Source organism: Talaromyces amestolkiae (assembly GCF_001896365.1).
Source record: "Talaromyces amestolkiae strain CIB chromosome Unknown scaffold16.1, whole genome shotgun sequence".
NCBI classification, from domain to species: domain Eukaryota; kingdom Fungi; phylum Ascomycota; class Eurotiomycetes; order Eurotiales; family Trichocomaceae; genus Talaromyces; species Talaromyces amestolkiae.
This window is the reverse complement of record NW_024468052.1, coordinates 72542-92161: the sequence shown is the minus strand read 5'-3', so window position 1 is coordinate 92161 and position 19620 is coordinate 72542. Positions and strand designations below refer to the sequence as shown.

General features: G+C 47.5%; 4 protein-coding genes across 4 annotated transcripts; 3 read left to right on the top strand and 1 right to left on the bottom strand.

Moving 5' to 3' along the window:
- Positions 1 to 316: 316 nt before the first annotated feature.
- On the top strand, positions 317 to 6725 carry BHQ10_007564 (uncharacterized protein; the record flags this gene model as incomplete). Its single annotated transcript, XM_040880273.1, has 15 exons — positions 317 to 374; positions 432 to 770; positions 829 to 1419; positions 1809 to 2002; positions 2060 to 2769; positions 2836 to 3098; positions 3151 to 4296; positions 4356 to 4700; positions 4761 to 4872; positions 4922 to 4993; positions 5041 to 5156; positions 5215 to 5640; positions 5690 to 5882; positions 5940 to 6020; positions 6089 to 6725. 15 exons carry the CDS (start codon positions 317 to 319, stop codon positions 6723 to 6725), a joined length of 5283 nt encoding a protein of 1760 aa, XP_040736067.1.
- A 486-nt stretch (positions 6726 to 7211) lies between these two features.
- BHQ10_007563 (uncharacterized protein) lies at positions 7212 to 8282 on the top strand (the record flags this gene model as incomplete). The annotated part of the gene is made up of 1 exon (XM_040880272.1): positions 7212 to 8282. The coding sequence occupies one exon, from the start codon at positions 7212 to 7214 to the stop codon at positions 8280 to 8282; it is 1071 nt and encodes a 356-aa protein (XP_040736066.1).
- A 92-nt stretch (positions 8283 to 8374) lies between these two features.
- Positions 8375 to 12641, bottom strand: BHQ10_007562 (uncharacterized protein; the record flags this gene model as incomplete). Its single annotated transcript, XM_040880271.1, has 6 exons — positions 8375 to 10079; positions 10138 to 10668; positions 11170 to 11829; positions 11882 to 12225; positions 12282 to 12317; positions 12369 to 12641. 6 exons carry the CDS (start codon positions 12639 to 12641, stop codon positions 8375 to 8377), a joined length of 3549 nt encoding a protein of 1182 aa, XP_040736065.1.
- A 2730-nt stretch (positions 12642 to 15371) lies between these two features.
- On the top strand, positions 15372 to 19416 carry BHQ10_007561 (uncharacterized protein; the record flags this gene model as incomplete). Its single annotated transcript, XM_040880270.1, has 6 exons — positions 15372 to 15638; positions 15697 to 16929; positions 17382 to 17458; positions 17516 to 17703; positions 17757 to 18330; positions 18384 to 19416. 6 exons carry the CDS (start codon positions 15372 to 15374, stop codon positions 19414 to 19416), a joined length of 3372 nt encoding a protein of 1123 aa, XP_040736064.1.
- Positions 19417 to 19620: the final 204 nt, after the last annotated feature.

Sequence of the window (19620 nt, the reverse complement as noted above, 5' to 3'; positions counted from 1 at the left end):
CCTCATTATGTCGTTGAGTAATGGTTTCTCTTTGCGCCCTATATAATATCCTTCCTTTGATAGTAGCTTGCCAATTCAGGTTATTTAATATTCATCATGGGAAATTACTTCTCAGCTGTTCGTGGGTAGCTCTAAGCTTGTAGCTCAAAATAGAATTACGTAGACGGTCTAAGCTCCCGCATCAACCACCCCCGCAACTTCTTTTTTTACCTTGCTCCATACTGATTCAACCACCTATATTCACGAGTCGACACAACCTGAACTGAAAGCTATGTTCCTCTAGCAGCAAGTTGCATATTCACAGAGCACTTTACGGATGTCAAGCAACCGGAAGTTTCCATCTCGCCATGTTCACACTCTCAAGACTCACAATGGTAAGTCAACATTGTACAACAAGCGTCCAGCATCCATTACTGACATTGCAACTCCAGGACCCGTCAACACGGTAACATTTTCGAGCTATCCTGGGACATATGTCCTGACAGGCTCAACTGACCGAGCTATCCACCTGTCTCGGGCACTTCCGAGCACCGACACTCCGTCGATCGTCGAAACCACCCGACCAATCCAGAAATACGAGGCGCATGGATACTCGATTCTTGACATCGCCGTCAGCTCGGATAATTCACGGTTCGCCAGTGTTGGGGGAGACAGGCAAGTCTTTCTCTGGGATGTAGAACAGGGAGGTACTGTAAGAAGGTGGACAGGCCATTCGAGCCGTGTTGAAGCCGTGCAATTTGCTGGTGAAGGCGACTCAGTTGTCGTGTCAGGTAGGTCACTCCCAGAATCGATATATGCACTGCAATCGGGAACTGATTATATCTCAAGGCAGCGCGGATACCACCATCAACCTATGGGACACAAAGTCCAATTCATACAAACCGATTCAGACCTTGGCCGAAGCTTCCGACACCGTCTCCTCATTACATGTTCACATGCCAACCTACTCAATTGCCAGCGGAAGCTACGATGGACGAGTTCGGATCTACGATCTTCGCATGGGTCGTACCACAGTAGATGTTATCGCCCACCCCGTCACGAGCGTACGATGTTCCGCCGACGGCAATGCTGTCCTCGTCTCTAGTTTGGACGGCAAGATTCGCATGCTCGATCGCACCGATGGTAAACTTCTGAAAGCCTACGGGGGTGAAACACAGACCGGCAAGTTTGGAGAGAGGTACTTGAACAAATCACTTCGACTCCGGTCTGTGTTCGCCAAGGGAGATGCTATCGTTTTGAGTGGGAGTGAAGCTACAGATATGGAAAGCAAAGGAGCTACGAGTCAAGCGGCCGTGTTTGCGTGGGATGTTCTTAGTGGCGACATTATCGCGACTGTGCCAGCTGGACAGGATGTCAAGGTGGTCAGCTGCGTCGCGTGGAATGAAAAAGGGCAGTGTTGGGCTGGTGCCTGTGCCGATGGTAAGTTGATTGTCGCGACCCCCATGCTCCTATGAAATTCGCAGAAAGCTGATTGTTTCTTTAAGGCACGGTAAAGGTTTACAGCGTGTAATCAATCTTCACTGGAAGCAGAATATAGCATTTTGACACAATTTGACCGCGAACCAGCTCAGCATAACGTAGTATAAAAGCATTTATCATAGTGCCAACATTGTGGAAGACAGGTGCAGCTGGGGTTGGTTGATTAGATTAGATTAATCACGACACCGATGGAAGCCTAAAGGAAAATACCCACTGCCTCTCCTTTTCTCTTTTCCTCACATGTTTACACTTTCAGTACTCCAGACTCAAGATGCTCTGAGTTATTGATAGAGAAACAAAAAAACAAATGGCTTCACACTGTTCGCCAGCGGCAGACAACGTCTTCGGCCCTGCCGTCGGCGCTGGGTGCCGCGATGGCTTCGACTTTACGTTGTTGTTTGAACAGAGCATGCTGAGCATCCTCCCCGCCAGCATAATCCTGATTGCGTCCCCGTTTCGGATCAGATATCTTCTAAATAGAGGGATTCGAACACGATACAATCCAATTCGTATCAGCAAATTGGTTAGTAGTCATATCATCCACATAGGCTTATTATGAAAGACTAAACCATGTCAATAGGTTGTTGCGGCTAGCTTTGCAGCCACGCAGTTGGCACTGCTAATTCTCTGTATACACAGCACGGAGCCACAAACCAAGAGCTCCATACCATCGGCGACACTCACCCTGATTGTGGCCGCTCAGCTTGTGCTTCTTTCTTGGACTGAAGACACTCGTTCAATCAGGCCGTCCTCGCTGCTAAGTGCATATTTGCTATTTTCTTTAATCTTCGACAGCTTGCAAGTCAGAACTTTATGGAATCTTCAAGACAAGAACAAGCCGATTGCCATCGCATTTACCACGAGTGTAGGGCTGAAGGGTATCTTTCTGTTACTGGAAAGCATCGGAAAACGACGATATCTACATGGTGAATACCGTAGCCTTCCGCCTGAATCCACGAGTGGTATTTTTAACCGTTCATTTATGTGGTGGTTAAACCGACTGTTTCTCTCCGGATTCAAGTCGGTACTCACACTGGATGACCTAAATGGGTTGGACAAGAGCCTGCAATCTACTAGCCTCAGTATCAAGGCCCGATCTTCGTGGCAACTGCGCAAAAAGCCAGAGAGGCGCTTTGAGGTGCCAATAACTCTTTGTAAAGCACTCTGGTGGCCACTTGTCTCAGCAGTATTTCCTCGTTTATGCCTAATAGGATTTACGTTCGCGCAGCCTTTCCTCATATCTGGTCTGCTCGACTGGCTCAGTGAGAGCCATGACTCTGAGAATGAAGGGTATGGACTCTTGAGTGCCACGATACTCATATACTTAGGTCTTGCTGTTTCGAACTTGCATTATAGCCACATGCTATATCGCTTCATTTCCATGTTCCGTGGCGCAACCTCTTCATTAATCTACGAACATGGCCTCAATATTCCCGATGGAAATTTTGAAGATCGCTCCGCTGCTATCACCCTGATGACAACAGACATCGATCGTATTACTGCCTGTTTGGTCAATTTGAATGAATGCTGGGCCCGATCAATTGAGGTAGTCGTTGGTATGACATTGCTGTCCATCCGTATAGGTTGGGTAAGTATTATACCTTTGGTCATAATCATAAGTAAGTCGCATTGTGTATTTGAGCTTCAGATCCGGAACTAATCAACGTCTAGTCTCTGGAGGAGGGAGTATTCAGATTGCAAAGCATATTGGAGGGCGCCAGAAGGTCTGGGTGGATGCAGTACAACGCCGAATTGCCATAACCACATCGATGCTCGCCGAAATCCAGACTATACGGCGCATAGGCTGGAGCAACACACTGGCCAGAATTATTCAAGAGAAACAGACTGAAGAAACACAACGAATGGAAGGCTTTCGATGGATCATTGTGTGGCAGAATGTCATTCAGAATCTACCTTGGGCACTAGCCCCTGCTTTAACATTTTCAGTCTACACATTTCAAGGGAACTCGTTAGACACCACGACTGCTTTGACAAGTATATCTATTATCACACTTCTCACGAATCCAGCATCGAAACTTCTGAGTGCCATTCCTTCAACTGCTGCTTCCCTAGGTTGCTTTGATCGGATTCAGAATTTTCTCTTGATTCCGAGCTGTCAAGGGGGACTGGAATTGCAGAGTGCAGATCTTAAACATCAACAGAATAGCGAGAGCTTACATCCACATGACCCGACTTCAGTAGAGTTGCAGCAATTGCCATCGACAGCCATAGCTTTTAAAGATGTGACGATTTGCCCTGCTGCATCGTCATCGACTATATTACAAGAGGTCAATTTTCTTATTCCTCGGGGCTCCTTCACGTTTGTTCTTGGTCAAGTCGGATCAGGAAAGTCAAGTCTTCTACGTGCCATCCTTGGCCATGCACATTGTGAGAAAGGCCTGATCAGCGTCTCTCGTCGAGATATCGCCTACTGCGCGCAAGATTCATGGCTTCCAAACTCTGCCATACAATATGCTATATGTGGATTTACAGACGAAGATGAACATAAGGAAAGCCTTGACCTTAAGTGGTATGAGGCTATTATACACGCATGTGCTCTTGACCACGACCTAAAACTATTCGTCAATGGTGATAGAACTCAAATCAGCAGTGGTTCCAGCACTATATTGAGTGGCGGTCAAATACAGCGAATTGCACTAGCCAGGGCCTTGTATGCCAGAAAGAAAATTTTTTTACTGGACAATGTCTTCAGTGCGCTTGATAGTGTCACAAAGAAGCTGATCATGACTCGCCTTTTTGGAAAGAGCGGTTTATTTCGGCAGCTCAATTCAACGGTCGTGTTGGCAACAAACGAGAGTAAGCCTGAGAAGACCAAACCTTATGCTATTCAAGAGTGCTTTCTAACAAGGATACAGCCGATTATCTCTCATATGCCAGTCAGGTTTTTATCATATCCGACGGAAAGTTAAACGTGTCATTTCCGAACACAGTGGGTAGCTACAACCCGACGAATTTGAATAGTGTTCCTGCTAAAAATGGGACCGAAGATCCTGAAGATGAGATGCATAACATATCGAAGCCGAAGCCATCCGTTAAAGAGGTAGCAGCTCAGATATCGAAGGAAAACCAGATCAATGATCTCACTCGAGCAACGGGGGATCGAACTATTTATAAGTACTATATGCAGTCCATTGGCTGGCAAAAGATACTTACTTTCGTCTTTTTCGTTACTCTCCACGTCGGTTGCAGCACATTTAGCCGTATGTCTCCTCTGGCATTTTCTGTATTCGGATCTCCTCGAACTGACTTTTTTCGCCTAGAAATTTGGTTAGAATGGTGGGCTACTGGTAATGGTACCGAGAAAGCTATGTATGTCACAGTTTATTTCATATTGGCTCTGTTCAACTCAGTGGGGAATGGTGGCTATGTTTGGTAAGTTTTTCCACTTTTTTTGGCCCTTCAGCTTCTAATCATTTGTTAGGGCTATTCTTGTACTTATATCTCCTTCTACGTCACGAAAACTGCATCAAAGGCTACTGAATACTCTGACAAGGTCTGTCACCATCTATGAGACTTTGAAACTTACTAACCTTTGAGTAGAGCCTCTTCGTCGTATCTTTCTAGCACCGATAGTGGTGTGATATTGAACAGATTCAGCCAGGATATTGCTTTGATCGAGGGGCAGTTGCCTGTTGGCATGCTTGTATTCGTTTCCAGTAGGAAGCCCAGAATATTCTTGCATTCAGATAAGTTCTAACACGATCCTTCTACCAGATCTCTTGGTATGCATCGCTACGGCCGGTTTAGTCGCAAGCGGATTAGGATACATGGCCATCACCGTCCCATTTCTCCTAATTGTGATAATCCTACTACAGCACTTTTACCTCCGAACATCACGGCAACTCCGCCTCCTCGATCTCGAGAGCAGGAGTCCGCTATATAGCCATTTCATGGAAACTGTAAGCGGCCTCGCTACGATACAAGCGTTTCAATGGCAAGAGCTGTTCAGCCGCAAGAATCTCAAGCTCTTGGACGCTTCACAAAGACCGTACTACCTTCTATATTGTATTCAGAGATGGCTCACGTTAGTCTTGGATTTGATTGTTGCTGCAGAAGCGGTTATTCTTGTTGGTCTGGTCATCAAATTCAAGGGCTCTGTTAGTGTGGGTTTAATTGGTGTATCGTTGAATAACATTCTTTGTGAGTCTTCCTTCTCTCTACTCTTGGCGTTTGCTGATAAGAAAAATAGCATTCAGCAACAGCCTTTCAAGCGTAACTTCAGGATGGACGCAGCTCGAGGTCTCGCTTGGATCAATATCAAGAGTACGGGATTTTGTGGCCAATGTCCCGCCGGAAGATGTTGTGGAGACAAAGATCCAGCCTCATGCGCAGTGGCCTAGCCATGGTATGATTGAATTTAGGAAAGTGACGGCGCAGTACAGGTAATATAGTCCAATCTTTTCATTTGACCGCGTATCAAGTGACTAATCTGATATCAGTACCGACAAGATCGTTTTACGGGATATTTCTTTCATTGCACAACCTGGACGAAAGATAGGCATTTGTGGACGAACAGGAGGGTCAGTCCTATAAAGTCATGATATGGAAAGCGTAGCATGCTAACTCGAAGCCTTGTTGCTCTTAATAGTGGTAAAAGCTCACTCCTGGCAACAGTCCTCGGCATTCTGGACATTACCGACGGCGCCGTCCTAATCGATGGGATTGACATAACGACCCTTCCCCGTGAGACACTGCGCGAACGTCTTGTAACTATCCCTCAAAGTACACTCATCTTAGAAGGATGCAGTGTGCGAACAAATGTTGATCCAAACAGAATTCATTTGGACGCTGATATTATAGACGCGCTTGACCGCGTCGGTCTCTGGAGGGAAGTAATACAACAAAGAGGCGGATTAGACGCCGAAGTCAAACCTACTTCGGTACAACTATCGAAGGGGCAGCAGCAACTCTTTGGGCTTGCGCGTGCTATTCTAAAAGTGCAGGAGAGCTCCAGGAGAGGATCGAGACCGATTTTGCTTCTTGATGAGCCTACTAGTAATGTTGATGCTCAGACGGACGAGAAGATGCAGATCGTTCTTCGGGAGACGCCTTGCTTGACTGCATTGACGATCTTGACTGTTGCACATCGAATAGGGACTATTTTAGGGTCGGATATGGTAATTGTTTTGGATGATGGGAGGGTGGTGGAAATGGGAGATCCGAGGGAGTTGCAGAGGAAGGTTAGCGGTGTGTTTGCAGGGCTTGTCGATGGCGAGATATCATGACTTCATGTCCAATCAGCATATAAAAGTAAGTGAATCGTCTCAGCGCTCGAACCTCAGTTGATATGTGTGATATTTATCTATTTCACCCTCTCAATTATAAGGTAGACAGAACGCGTAACAGTAAGACGAGCATCAATTGATGGTGCCAGGTTCCAGATGCCATTGTCACAATCAAGCCCAAGAAAAGTTTTATAGGAGTGATAAGATTAGTGAAAAACAATGTCATCGATCCGGTCGTGCCGTCTAATCCGCCAGTTTGATGTCATATCTGATTAAAATAGTGAGCACTAAAATATCAACCGCGAATGGCATCCCCGCGCATCACAACGTGGTAGTGCGACTCCACCGACAATCTCATACGACTAGGAATAAGAATCTACGTACTTGCTTCAACTAGGCCAACAGTCGACTACATAAAGGCATGGTCCCTCCAAGCAGTATCCCGCCATGTTCCTGATGATCAATCCTTTGACAACATAGGTAAACATGCGTGCTTCAGTTTTCCTAGCAGCTGCACTAGCAGCCACAACAACTAGCGCAACATCTTCATCCAACGTGACCATCTACCGCAACGAAAGCTTCCTACCAGGAAACAGACTCCCCGAATCCCACAGTACGACAGACGGCAAGGACATTGTAAACCTGTTCCTCTCACTCAGCAGCTCAACAACATGGACTCTGGTTTCCAAGACCAAAATGGAAGGCGACACCGGCGAACCCGAGGGCATGGTGCGTGTAGGCGATGAGCGCCTCTTTGTAACATCCAACCAATACACAGTTCCAACTGTGAAATACAACAAAACCATCAACGGCACTGACCGCACTGTCGGTGCCGGGTTCTCGCACATGCTCATTTACGACCTGGACGGAAACCGGATTGCGAATGCCTCGCTGACCGCTGCGGGAGATATTGAGTATCACGGCGGCGGAATTGACTATGATGGTCGCTATGTCTGGATTACACTTGCCCAATACAGGCCCAATAGCACTGCTACGATTGCTCGAATTGATCCGCTAACTTTGGAGACTACGCGCTTGTTTCGCCACGATGATCATAACGGCGGTATTGTGCATGATACCATCACTAATGAACTCGTGACATTAAATTGGAACGGGGCGAACGCGACGACGTGGTCGCTCAATGGTTATCCCATGGGGTTCACCGCGATCCCGGGTTTCACACCCGCAATACGCGAAGTGCCCAACCCCAGTTTCTATGTGGGTTATCAAGACTGTAAATACCTCGGTCATCATGCCATGCCCAACCTCCTCCTCGCGCAGGCCGGTTGCGGACTACGAAGTGACTTCAACCCGGTCCGGCCCGTGATGCTTTGCGGCGGTGTTGGCACTTTTGGCAGCTTGAGTCTGGGCGGATTGGCACTTGTAGATTTGCAGACGATGGTGCCGCTGTGGGAAGTGCCGATTACGTTGACCAGTGATTTAGGGGTTTCGCTTACGGAGAATCCGGTGGATGCGCAGGTTGTGGATGGGAAGTTGAGGGTATGGTTTATGCCGGATCAGCATAACAGTACGTTGTATGTTTATGAGGCGGCTTAAAGTATTGTCTGGGTAGGATGTTGTACATACTGCAAAAGGAGTTTGCGTAACATATATCATAATACATATCTACGGTCTATATTGCGCTGTAATCATGGATCTCGCTTCTGTTGTGGCGGAGGGTCAATCCATCTTCCGTCTCGAAGCCAAACACCAGCCCCGCCATAATGTCCAGCTTCGGAGCCTTTCAAAAAAGCAAAACGGAAGAAAAGGTCTTGGGGTTCGTCTTCATCTTCGTCTCTGCCTTGCTCAATCGTGGATCTTCCATCAATGTCATTATTGAGCGCTGCGAAAGATAGGTTTTCATCGTCAATATCACTCTCACCATCAATGGCAAGTAGATCAAGGTCCCCATTGTTGTAGTTGACGAGCTCCAAGCCGTGGTGTCCCTGTCGACGCCATGTGAACTTCCCCTTTCGATCTTCATCTAAATATCCCCTCCAGCGCTCGACGTCATTCAATAGAACACTGATACCATCAACACCGAGACTCTCCATACGTTGCCGCTCCCAAAGCTGAAATGTAATATTCCCATTTCCGCGATAAGCATATTCATCGTCCGTTACAGCATTGTAGAGTGGATGCATCAGGGACGGATTGTCCAGATGGATCGATACAGATGCATTGGTGATATTCGGATACGAAGCACCCCACCATCCACCCGGACCGGTGGGATCCTCACCCAAAGCTGCAGGGGTTTCGACGATAGAAGCAAATCCCCATCGCGCAACCCCGTTCACAAAAAGACCCAGAAGCAAGCCTTGGTAAATAAAAGACATACGGGTTGGGATTACAGTCCCGGGCATGAGCAACATTGCAAGGATGTAGTGATGGATTCGAAGGCGGAGGCCTGGTAGTGCTAGTAAAAAGAGAAGGCCTGCCACGAAGGATAGGTATACCTTCAAATAGCGAGGCATCAAACCTGCTTGGCGGATGAGCCACGCTTGACTCAGAACAATAATGATAATGATAGAAACAACCGTTGCAAGTGCAGCTTTTGCACCGGGCTGGTTTGCCAAGTCGTGCGGTGTCAGACGCTGGAGGGGTATCCAGAGAGCGAATGTGTAATTGTTCAAGGCACCAATAAATGCAGGAGTCAAGTACAAAATTGTCTTTTCAATTTGATATACTGGGTGTGATACTCGCTGCAAAAGTGGTCGAGCAGCATAAAGGTAGAGAACGTATGCTATAAAGGATGCCGGCACCAGGCGTGACAGCAATATAGAAAAGAGTTCTGTAAGAGAGGGGAAGTATGGAGGATCAGAGACCACTCCAACATGAAGAATGAGTAACCCAAAAGTGCTGAAGAAGAATACTCCAGGTGACACTGTAAAGATACTGATTAGAGCGACGGCAGCAACAGTGATGCCGAGCAATGGCCATCTTGGGTCAGCAGGACAGGTGGCTTGTGAGTCCCTGAGTGGGAGAAAGTGAAATGACTTTGGAAATGTCGACGGAAATCCCGTTGAAAGAATTCCGTTTCGATCAGATGATGTGAATGAGTGTGCTGCGCCATTCAGTTTCAGCACGCCGCAACCACCGCTTGCATCGCTGACGACACCTGCATGGATTGCAGCTTGGCAAATAAAGCTATCAGCTCGATAGATGCCAGGCTCAGAGGATTCGGGTTCTGGACCACCAACAACGAGGGATTGGTAATTGAGGGTTTCGTTGCCAACGGTTCTTTCCTGTTGCAGGATAACCGATTTGCAGTTAGCCGGACAACGGAACGCGAGATGAGAGGCGTCAAAAGGCCGACAGTCATTTCCATTCAGACCACAGTTGTTCCCAGGTGACCTGAACTAGGATTAGTATTCAGTGCCAATATAATACAGGCTCATCAAGCTACACTCACCAAAAGCTTGTCACACATGATATAACCTGCGGACGTCCAAAGCCCTCGATATTGCCAGATGTATTGGCCTTGAGAATGATTGAAAACCATGGCAACAGCCACATAAAATATACAAAAAGCAGTAAACCCGCTTTATGAGACTTTCTAGGAGCATATCTCTCCAGAAAAATCACTGGCATCTCCTGAAACTTTGGAAACAGCGGCTGAAACAGCAAATCATGAGGTGGATCCGGACCCTTCACCCAGCGTGCTGTGGCCCTACCAGCTCTCCGTAACGGCAAAGGGATCCAGCGCCATTGGAAAGTAGGTGATGACTCTCGTAGCCAGACCGGCATACGGAAGCTTGTGCCGTTGTCTTCTTGGTCGTTGGATTCGACATTGAGTATATGAGTCAGTGTGTTGTCATGATCCTCATCTGGAATTTCGTCATCAGTCAGGGAAGGAGCGATGTAAATGCCTCTCTCCTCATCACGACTTTCAATCATATTTGGTAGGGATATTGTAGGAAACCATGCATCTGAATGTGAGAACCTGTTGCCGACGAGGGTCAAGTCCGGCGGCTATGCCCGCGTATATGAACAATGTCACGCAACCAAGAACAAACGATGCCAATTACTAACGCTACAGGAAGTGAGGGAGTATAGGACAGAATGAAAGATGAAAGATAGGGCTGGGGTGTGAATGTCGAAGGTCTCTCTGGGTGCCTGAGGAAGCTGAACATGTAGCCGGGTCATCGGTAAATCCGGCAAGGTACTGGCCAATCAGAGCTCTGCGTTGAGATCGGGCAGCTACGTCATTGGATGATTGGTCTCTTTTCGTATAAAAGTTCTTCCGTCTGCGTTGCATAATACATTAGGGTTATATCAGGCTTAGGGTTATTTATGTCAAATGATGATGATATTAGGTATACTATCTGCCAACTGAGTTATATGTAGCTTTGAACCTTTCGCTAGCTACAGGTAATGTGATGTATGACTGCAATCCACCGTACAGCATCCCGTTCACGCTTAGGGAGAAAACGGATCGACATACCCAGGACAGGTGCTATTCGCCGGTACAAAGAAGCCAGTAGTATCTGCATACTGGTTACCAGCAGGATCAGTAATTGTAAGCAGGGCTTCTCCTGGCCCGCCACCGTTTGCCCACATGAAAGTAAACGGCACCAGCTCTCCAACCCCAACGCTGACAGTTACAGAACCAGCTTGAGGGATGTAATCACCGGCAAGGTAGTCATAGTTGGAATTCTGGTAGTTACTGTATGCCTTGGTTCCGTGCCACGCAAAGAAAGCATTGTCAGTGGCCGCGCTGGAGGATAGGGTATAGTTTCCTGGCCCGTTCTTTGCCCAGAGATATCCTTGGATGACAATACAAACGAACTCGCAGGGCTCATTGGCTGGTAAATTGCAAGTTGTATCTGAGTTCGACGTGGAGTACGCCACGGTTTGGAATGAAGCAACGTTCTCGACATAGCCGCTGAAGTTGTAGTTGGGGCTCTTGAATGTTTGGGGATCAAATGTGATTGCGTGCCCAGGGAAGTAATTCTGTGAGCTGTAGTAGTAGTACCAGTTCAGGCCGAGTTGGGTATTGGTTGGCACAGGAGTGTAAGAGGTAGTGGTAGTAGTCACAGTTGATGTTGCTGTAGACTCGGTAGTGACCACGAAAGCGGTCGAAGTTGTGATGAGGGTGATGACTCTGTCTCAAAATTAATGATGTTCTTTTTGTATAACGTTGGTATTATACTTACGTTGAAGTGACAGGGACTGTCGTCACGTCGAGAGTGGCAGTGACTGTACCAGATGCCACCCAGTCGGTTGAAGTTTCGGTGACAGTAAGAGACGGGCCAAGGAAACATTCGCAGGCTGAAGATAACAATGAGTCTTCTAGAGAAGGCACCCATGTTGGCGTGGGAATGGGAACTGGGAATGTGGGCAGAGAGATTGTAGGAAGGGTAATAGTTGGTAAAAGTGCTTTCTTGACGATATTGCCGGCTGCAGTAGTTGCTTTTGCTGGGCTAGCCGCGTTGCCAAAGGTGGTACCGGAGTAGCATTCCGTTGTGGGAGAGGTGACGGTGACAGTAGAAGTTGAAACCTATAATAGTGAATAAGAAGAGATGACTCGTCAGCGTTCATACTGAAGGCTCTTACATAGGAAATGTCGTAAGTTTCGGTGATAGTCGTACTCTAGTCAAAATTAGCATTCTTATCTAATCCATGTAGTTAAAACAGACTTACAGTGCTCTCAAAATCTACAAAGGTTTCCGTGATGGTGAATGGAGCTGGTACAGTCTTGACAATCACGGTGGTTGCTGCAGGAGTTGTGATCGTAGTCGACACTACGACGGTCGAGACACCAACAAACTGAGAGCAAAAGGCAGAAGCCAGAGGGTCAGCACTCAGGGTAGACACCGCGTCCGCCAAGCAGCTACAGTCTGATGGTGTGGTGTCCAAAGGAAGTGCAACGGCACTACCGAGAGCCACGAACCCTAAGTAGAGAGTTGGCTTCATGGTGACAATCTGAGTTACTATCACAATCCCAATTGTTCTTGTTTTTTGATCTTTGATTGTCGGAAGAGATATTTCCTCCTCGAAGGACCCAACTTATATAGACTTCTGTTTCCTCTGGTGGTACCCTTCGCACCCCTTTCGGTGTGGCGAGACAGGAGTTTCACCGCAACATCTMCCAGCCATATCACAGGATACTATTGTAGTGGACTGCATGTGGTAAATGGAAATCTGTGCCGAGCTGATGGCATGATCATTGGAGCATGTTGGGGTAAACAACTAGGCAAAAAGACATTCCGCATCTAGATGACCTAGTATAGTAAAATATCAGCTAGCAAAATTGAAGGTGTAGCGAGGACTGCGGATCCAACGGAGCATATACGAGCTGCACGTGTATATTGACATGTTCCATTTTCAAGTCTCTCTGATCCTTTCATCTATCGCAAGCTGTGGTAGGTCAATTGAAACGATGAGTCGCACTCCCATCTGTAAATCCGAGTCAAATTGCAGTATAAACTCGTCCTGCTGTAAGCAATAGTCAAGACTGCATTTAAGGTTATAATTGATAGTGGCTGCCTGACAGGTAATATTGGCCCAAAAAGCGACTAAAGGGATCAGCGCATTGTCACGAACATGGGTTCCTCAGCTCCTCATAAGGTAAATGTTTCCGGGGATTGAGCTCGCAAGCCACGCCTAATTTGCGGGCGAGTGACAACGCTAATAGTAGCGCTATGCACTGGTGCTGACAGGGAAGGAAGGATCATCACACGTAAGAATTTGTCATTCAACTTGTCAGCCAGCCAATATTTAAACAGTTCAGTCACAGCTGCGAATATGCAAAGGCGCTCGGAAAAACATCGATCAACTTTGCAAACTCGCATTCCGAGCTGGTACAGATTCTAGTTTCCTTTGGTGTCTTTGGTCCTCAATAGGTATAGAATTTTGTACTTTCTCATTTATTCATGCTCCTCCAATCATTTTAACGGACTCAACCATCCTTATGCCTCGTGCTACCTCTCCACAACGCCAGCTGTAGCCTGTTCAACTATCCACGAACAGGTTACCACTCCACATCGAACACCAAAAGACGACTAATATCTCTCTAGGTCTTTTAGAACATCACCTAATTTTTGTCCGGGTCTGGGTAGTTCATTAATCCGCTATGCTTTATCTGTCTTCTGAATTGATTAAAGTCAGCGGAGAGCGCGAGATGCGTTGTGGGAATAGACGTATTCTCTTCCACTAGCACAAATAACAAGATCTTAGTTTTCTTTCAATGTCTTAGCCATTTCCATGCCGCCATGGAGCATATGAGCACTTTCTAGAGCGGGGATAATCTCCTCTATCTCATTTAGCAGCCTGAATCCTTCGAGAGTTGGGCATCGGTATCGGCAACAATTCCGCGCATCCGGAGTCTTGTCAGGAATAAAGCTCTGGCCTTTTAGATAGTTAGCAAACCACAAGACTCTGCTGACACAATGGGAGAATGGGAATAAACCCACCCGACTCCAGCATAGTGCAGACCAGCAGAAATGGGATGACTATCTTGAATCTGTCCATGCCGACCCTTCAACATAGATGTTCTACTCCCATACAAAATCCTTCAGTCCCCTCGGACGGAGTAGCAGCATGCCACTGATTCAAGGCCATCAGCCCCAATTTCAATTTCCAGAAGCTCCACACTTGGCTGATTGATAAATGGATAAAACTTCCTATGGTATTGCTCCTTCGGTGGCCTGTTTCGTTGCTCTAGCATTTTTGCCTTCGTCTCCTCTCCAAGTACAGTCTGGAAGTACGCATGATCAAGGAAAGAAGTGAGGGCCAACTTCTTAGCCGATAACGTAAGTGCTGTGTGTACGCTCTTGATTCAAACCCGTAAACTTTCGTCCACGGCAGCTCATGAGTTTTCAACCCTGCTTGAACATGAACAGCGTCTATCTCCTGATATCTCCTTATATCACCATTAGGTATAAACTTCCAGTACATGTTGTCAAGACTGCGCACTTCATTTTGAAATAAGCACAGATTGTAGCGGTTACTACACCCTGTATACTCAGACCGATCTGAGCAATAATCTCAGTCTTTCCCATCGACGAGCGAGAAGTATCTGTCCTAGTATACTCTTGGATTTATGGCTTCATGAAATCAATCTGCACATGAGGCCTCCAAATAGCAGCCAGGAAGGGTGGGTGGCTTCAAACTTGACAGCTGGAGTGGCCAAGCAAGTTCAGCACCGTCAGCCGCGGAGTAGAGATTCAAGGCCCTCACATGTAGGGTTGAGTACGAATCGAAATTGCACGAAACGAGAAACCAAAAGGTAGCTTCGTTTGTCTTGATGGTTAATCAATTGAATAGCCAGAATAAATCATATCCATATCAATAGGAGAAAACTAAAAGATATAAAAGCGCGCTCACAAATACACGTAATGCCGCGACAGCAATACTACATCTCGGCAGGCGATGCGCACCCTAAAATAGGGTCCGGCATCAACCAAAAAAAAGCCCTAACAGCGAAGCAAGACACTGCGCTATTTGATTGGCTCTTGAAAATTGAGTCACTGAATTTCCATCTAAAATATGAGTCAGTCAGCGAAATATCATCCAGGACATGATATGTAGTTTCATGATTTTTAAACACGATCTGACTGCCAAATCCTATTTGTATGGAGCATCTCATGTAGGCAGTGTTCCCGCTATGTTTCATTTGCAAAAATCGCCTAAACCCACGATCTGATGAATGAAGAAATGCAGTCAGAGAAGAAGGAGACGATAACGGGGTCGCGAGCTGGCGAAGACTCCTGTCATCCTTGTACGGCTGACTTCTCAAGGGAGATGACACCCAAGAACGACCCTATCGACAACGAACCATTCAAGACTGACCCCGAGCAAGCCCAACACCCGACAGGCACAGAGGTTGAACCTCCCCCAGATGGTGGCTATGGCTGGGTCTGTGTGCTGTGCGTCTTTTTAGTTAATGCCCATACTTGGGGAATCAATAGTGTAGGTCTCGTGGCCTTGAAAAGACAATTCTCAATTTGCTAACTTTCGCCTGACATAGTCATACGGCGTATTTCTGGCTCATTATCTGTCTGACAACACGTTCCCAGGTGCATCCGACCTAGACTTTGCCTTTATCGGAGGCCTTTCCCTCAGTATGGCTCAATTTACCGCTCCAGCCGCAACGATCACGACTCGAGAATGGGGGACAAAGACCACTTTGGCTATAGGAATTGTCCTTCAGAGCGCAGCACTGTTGGGAGCGTCATGGTCGACCGAAATTTGGCAATTGTTTCTCAGTCAGGGCGTATGCTTTGGCTTCGGGATGGGAATGCAATTCAGTGCCACGGTCGGTATCATTCCTCAGTGGTTCACCCGCCGACGCTCTCTTGCAAACGGTGTTGCCACCGCAGGATCAGGGATTGGAGGTCTGATATACTCGTTGGCAACAGACGCACTCATTCAAAGATGGGGAACTGGCTGGGCTTTCCGAGTTTTGGCTATAGTATCAGCTGTTGCGTCTGGCTTCTGTGCCATCATTATAAGGGATCGGAACAAGGCAATTGGAGCTATTCAAATTGCCTTCCATTTCGAGCTTCTAAAGAGACCAGAGTTCTTGCTCACTTTAGCCTGGGGTTGTTTCAGTGTGCTGGGCTATGCGCTTCTCCTTTTCTCATTGCCCAGCTACGCAGATACCGTAGGGTTAACCGCATCTCAAGGGTCGATTCTAGGTGCCATGTTCAACCTTGGAGGAGGCCTTGGGCGACCCGTCATAGGGTATGTCAGTGACAGTTTTGGGCGAATCAACACTGCACTCGTTTCTACCTTCCTGGCTGGGTTGTTTTCTTTGGTAATCTGGATCTTTGCCAAAAGTTTCGGTGTCCTCATCTTCTATGGTCTGATTGGCGGCGCCGTTTCCGCAACGTACACGACAACCGTTGCTCCGGTGGGCGCTGAGGTGGTGGGATTACAACTCTTACCATCTGCCTTGTCTGTATTCTGGCTTTCGGTGGTCATACCGAGCACATTTGCTGAACCGATTGCCCTCTGGTTACGGATCGACAACGGAACCAATTTTCTACACGCTCAGATATTTACGGGCTGCATGTATATGGCAGCGACTGTTTCCATCTGGCTTGTGCGAGCATGGAAGATATCAGAGTTGCAAAAGACTGGCGCTGATGGTGATCCTGTCAAACGGAACGCCGGGGTTAGGCACAACGTTGCCGTCATGGCAACGAGCGAGGGTGAGAGCAAGACAATCGCTGTGAAGACATTGTTCTCGCTGGCAAGGGTATGAAAATTCGACTTCCAAGGTTATATAAAAGTAGAAACCAGTAGGAAGTTTTTGTTCGCTTTATCTTGGTGCATGAACATGCCGTATGACGCCGTAACAATACTTGAAATATTGTCGACCAAAACGACTTAGCCCCACTTGCTCACACTTGATTAGAGAATATGATTGGGCCACTTCGTACCCCAGACGTCTGACAATTTGACAAAGATAAGAAGCTGACGAGCGGTGTCCGTAGGGCCGCTGCTTGTTGGGGGCTTCTTCGTATCGTTTGTTTCTGAATATGACGGCGGGAATTTATCTGTAGTCTGATTGGCTGTGAGTACCGGTTCGCGCGGTAAGTTTCCAGGCCGTGCAGTGTAATCTATCCGTATTACGGGTACTACATCGGCCGAAGTACCTTATCAGCGATGCTAAGTTAGTCTGATGGTAATAATGAATTAATAATGTAGCTGATAGCCCACCACGTCCTTGATCGTATCATCACCAATCTGATCAATGTGAGCACGTTATCATCGATCACGACATCGTACTACCCACCTGCATCATTGTCCATCAGGAACTTCACTTTCTGAACGCTTCCCAGATCAGGCACGGTCGGCTTGCATATCCGCAACATCAACATGGCTCAACAACAAGAATCCAGGACCACGCAACGGCCGCCTTTGGATCTGTCGCATCACTTTTCGCAGACCACCAAGAACCGACAGAGTAGCAATGTGAAGGGACTATACAAATGGTTTCAGATTCCGGGGCTCCAGAACGTGGCCGGTGGTAGGTGACCTCGTCTTATCTCTGGTGATCATTCATTAAGAATATTGTATCAGGCCTGCCCCACCAATCATACTTTCCCTATGATACCCTTGAAGCAGCAGCAGCGCATCCGTCTCGATTCAACGAACCAAAGTCTTCAAAGGGAAAGAGCAGTAAGCCAGCAGAATGGCATGTCACCGTGCCCAAAATTCAAGATACGACCGACATCCTCCAAAAGATTGATCTATCAACTGCCCTGCAATATGGAACCGCTGAAGGTTATCCACCACTGGCAGCCTTTATTCGCAAGTTCGCTCGTGATCATCTTCATCCGAATGTGCCGTACGCCGGAGGACCGGAGGTTGTAATGACATGCGGCGCGACGGATGGACTCGGCAAGGCCGTTGAGGCTTTGACGAATTCCTGGAATAAGACCAAGGATTGGATTCGGGACAAGGAGGGTGTTCTTTTCGAAGAGTTTGCCTATATGAATGCTGTGCAGACAGTCGAGCCTCGTGGTCTGAATATCGTCACTGTTCGCGTTGACGCCGATGGAATGAGAGCTTCGGGACCAGGCGGTTTGGCCGATGTGCTTGAGAATTGGGACTATTCCAAGGGAAAGCGGCCGCATTTGATGTATACTGTGACGTAAGTCTTGATTGCCCTTGTCGGTAAATAGTAGATACTGACTCTTCGGACAGTCTCGGCCAAAACCCTACTGGTAGTACAACGTCCATCGAGCGCCGCAAGGAGATCTACAGCTTGTGCCAGAAATACGACGTCATCATTATTGAGGACGAACCGTACTGGAACCTCCAATTCCCATCTTCGCGGAAGCATGCCGCCGAGTATCGCGGAGAAGCTGCAGTACAGGCGGATTTGTTTAATCGCAACTACAACGCGCACGGCCGATCTTCTGGTTATGAATTTCTGGACAGCCTTGTGCCATCATTTTTATCAGTCGATGTTGATGGCCGTGTTGTGCGTTTAGATACATTCTCCAAGACAATCGCTCCCGGCTGTCGTCTCGGCTGGATTACCGCGCAGCCAGCTATCGTTGAGCGTATTACGCGCATCACCGAGGTCTCGACTCAGCAACCCTCAGGCTTCGTCCAGGTCATGGTTGCACAACTACTTCTTCAACAGCAAGGCTCACCCGCCACAGCACGCAAATCAGCCGATAAAGAAGGTCTTGGCTGGACGCTGGACGGATGGGTGCAATGGCTCTCTGGCCTGCGAGACGTTTACGAGCGCCGCGTGCACGACATGTGCAGCGCTCTCGAAGAAGGTCGCACGGTCGCTATCGACAAACCTGCCGCGAACAGACGCTCCAGCGGCCTCGATAGCTGGTCCGTCATCAACAAAGTACCCATGTACGAATTCAACTGGCCCTTGGCCGGAATGTTTATCTGGATCAAGATCCGCTACGACACGCACCCTCTACTCGAGATCTACGGCGCAGAAAAAGTGTGCAAAGCGCTATGGTTCTTCCTGCTCAAGAAACCATTCCTCATTCTCTCCGCGCCCGGTACCATGTTCGCGCCCACGGAGGCCATGCGTGGTCGCGCATTCCAGTATATTCGTCTCAGCTTTGCGCCCATGGCTGAGGAAGCGGTCACGGATATTTCGCAGCATTTTGTGGCGGGKTGTCGAGCTTTTTGGCAGTTGGAGAATTTCGATGATATTCCGGATGATGCTTTCGTGCCTGAGATGATGGGTATGCAGATGTGTTAATTTTCTCGACGTTGATGACTGACGATTGCTCTTTTTCTTTTTTTGCTTTTCTTGTTACATTTTTACGACTTAAGTGATGTTTGGCTTCCAGTATATATAAGAGATGTCGAGTGCCTAGATTGTATACACTGCTTTAGAAGACTAGAAACAACTAGTATTTACTAATGCACCTGGCAATGTTCATGATTGAGTATTTTGTTCCGC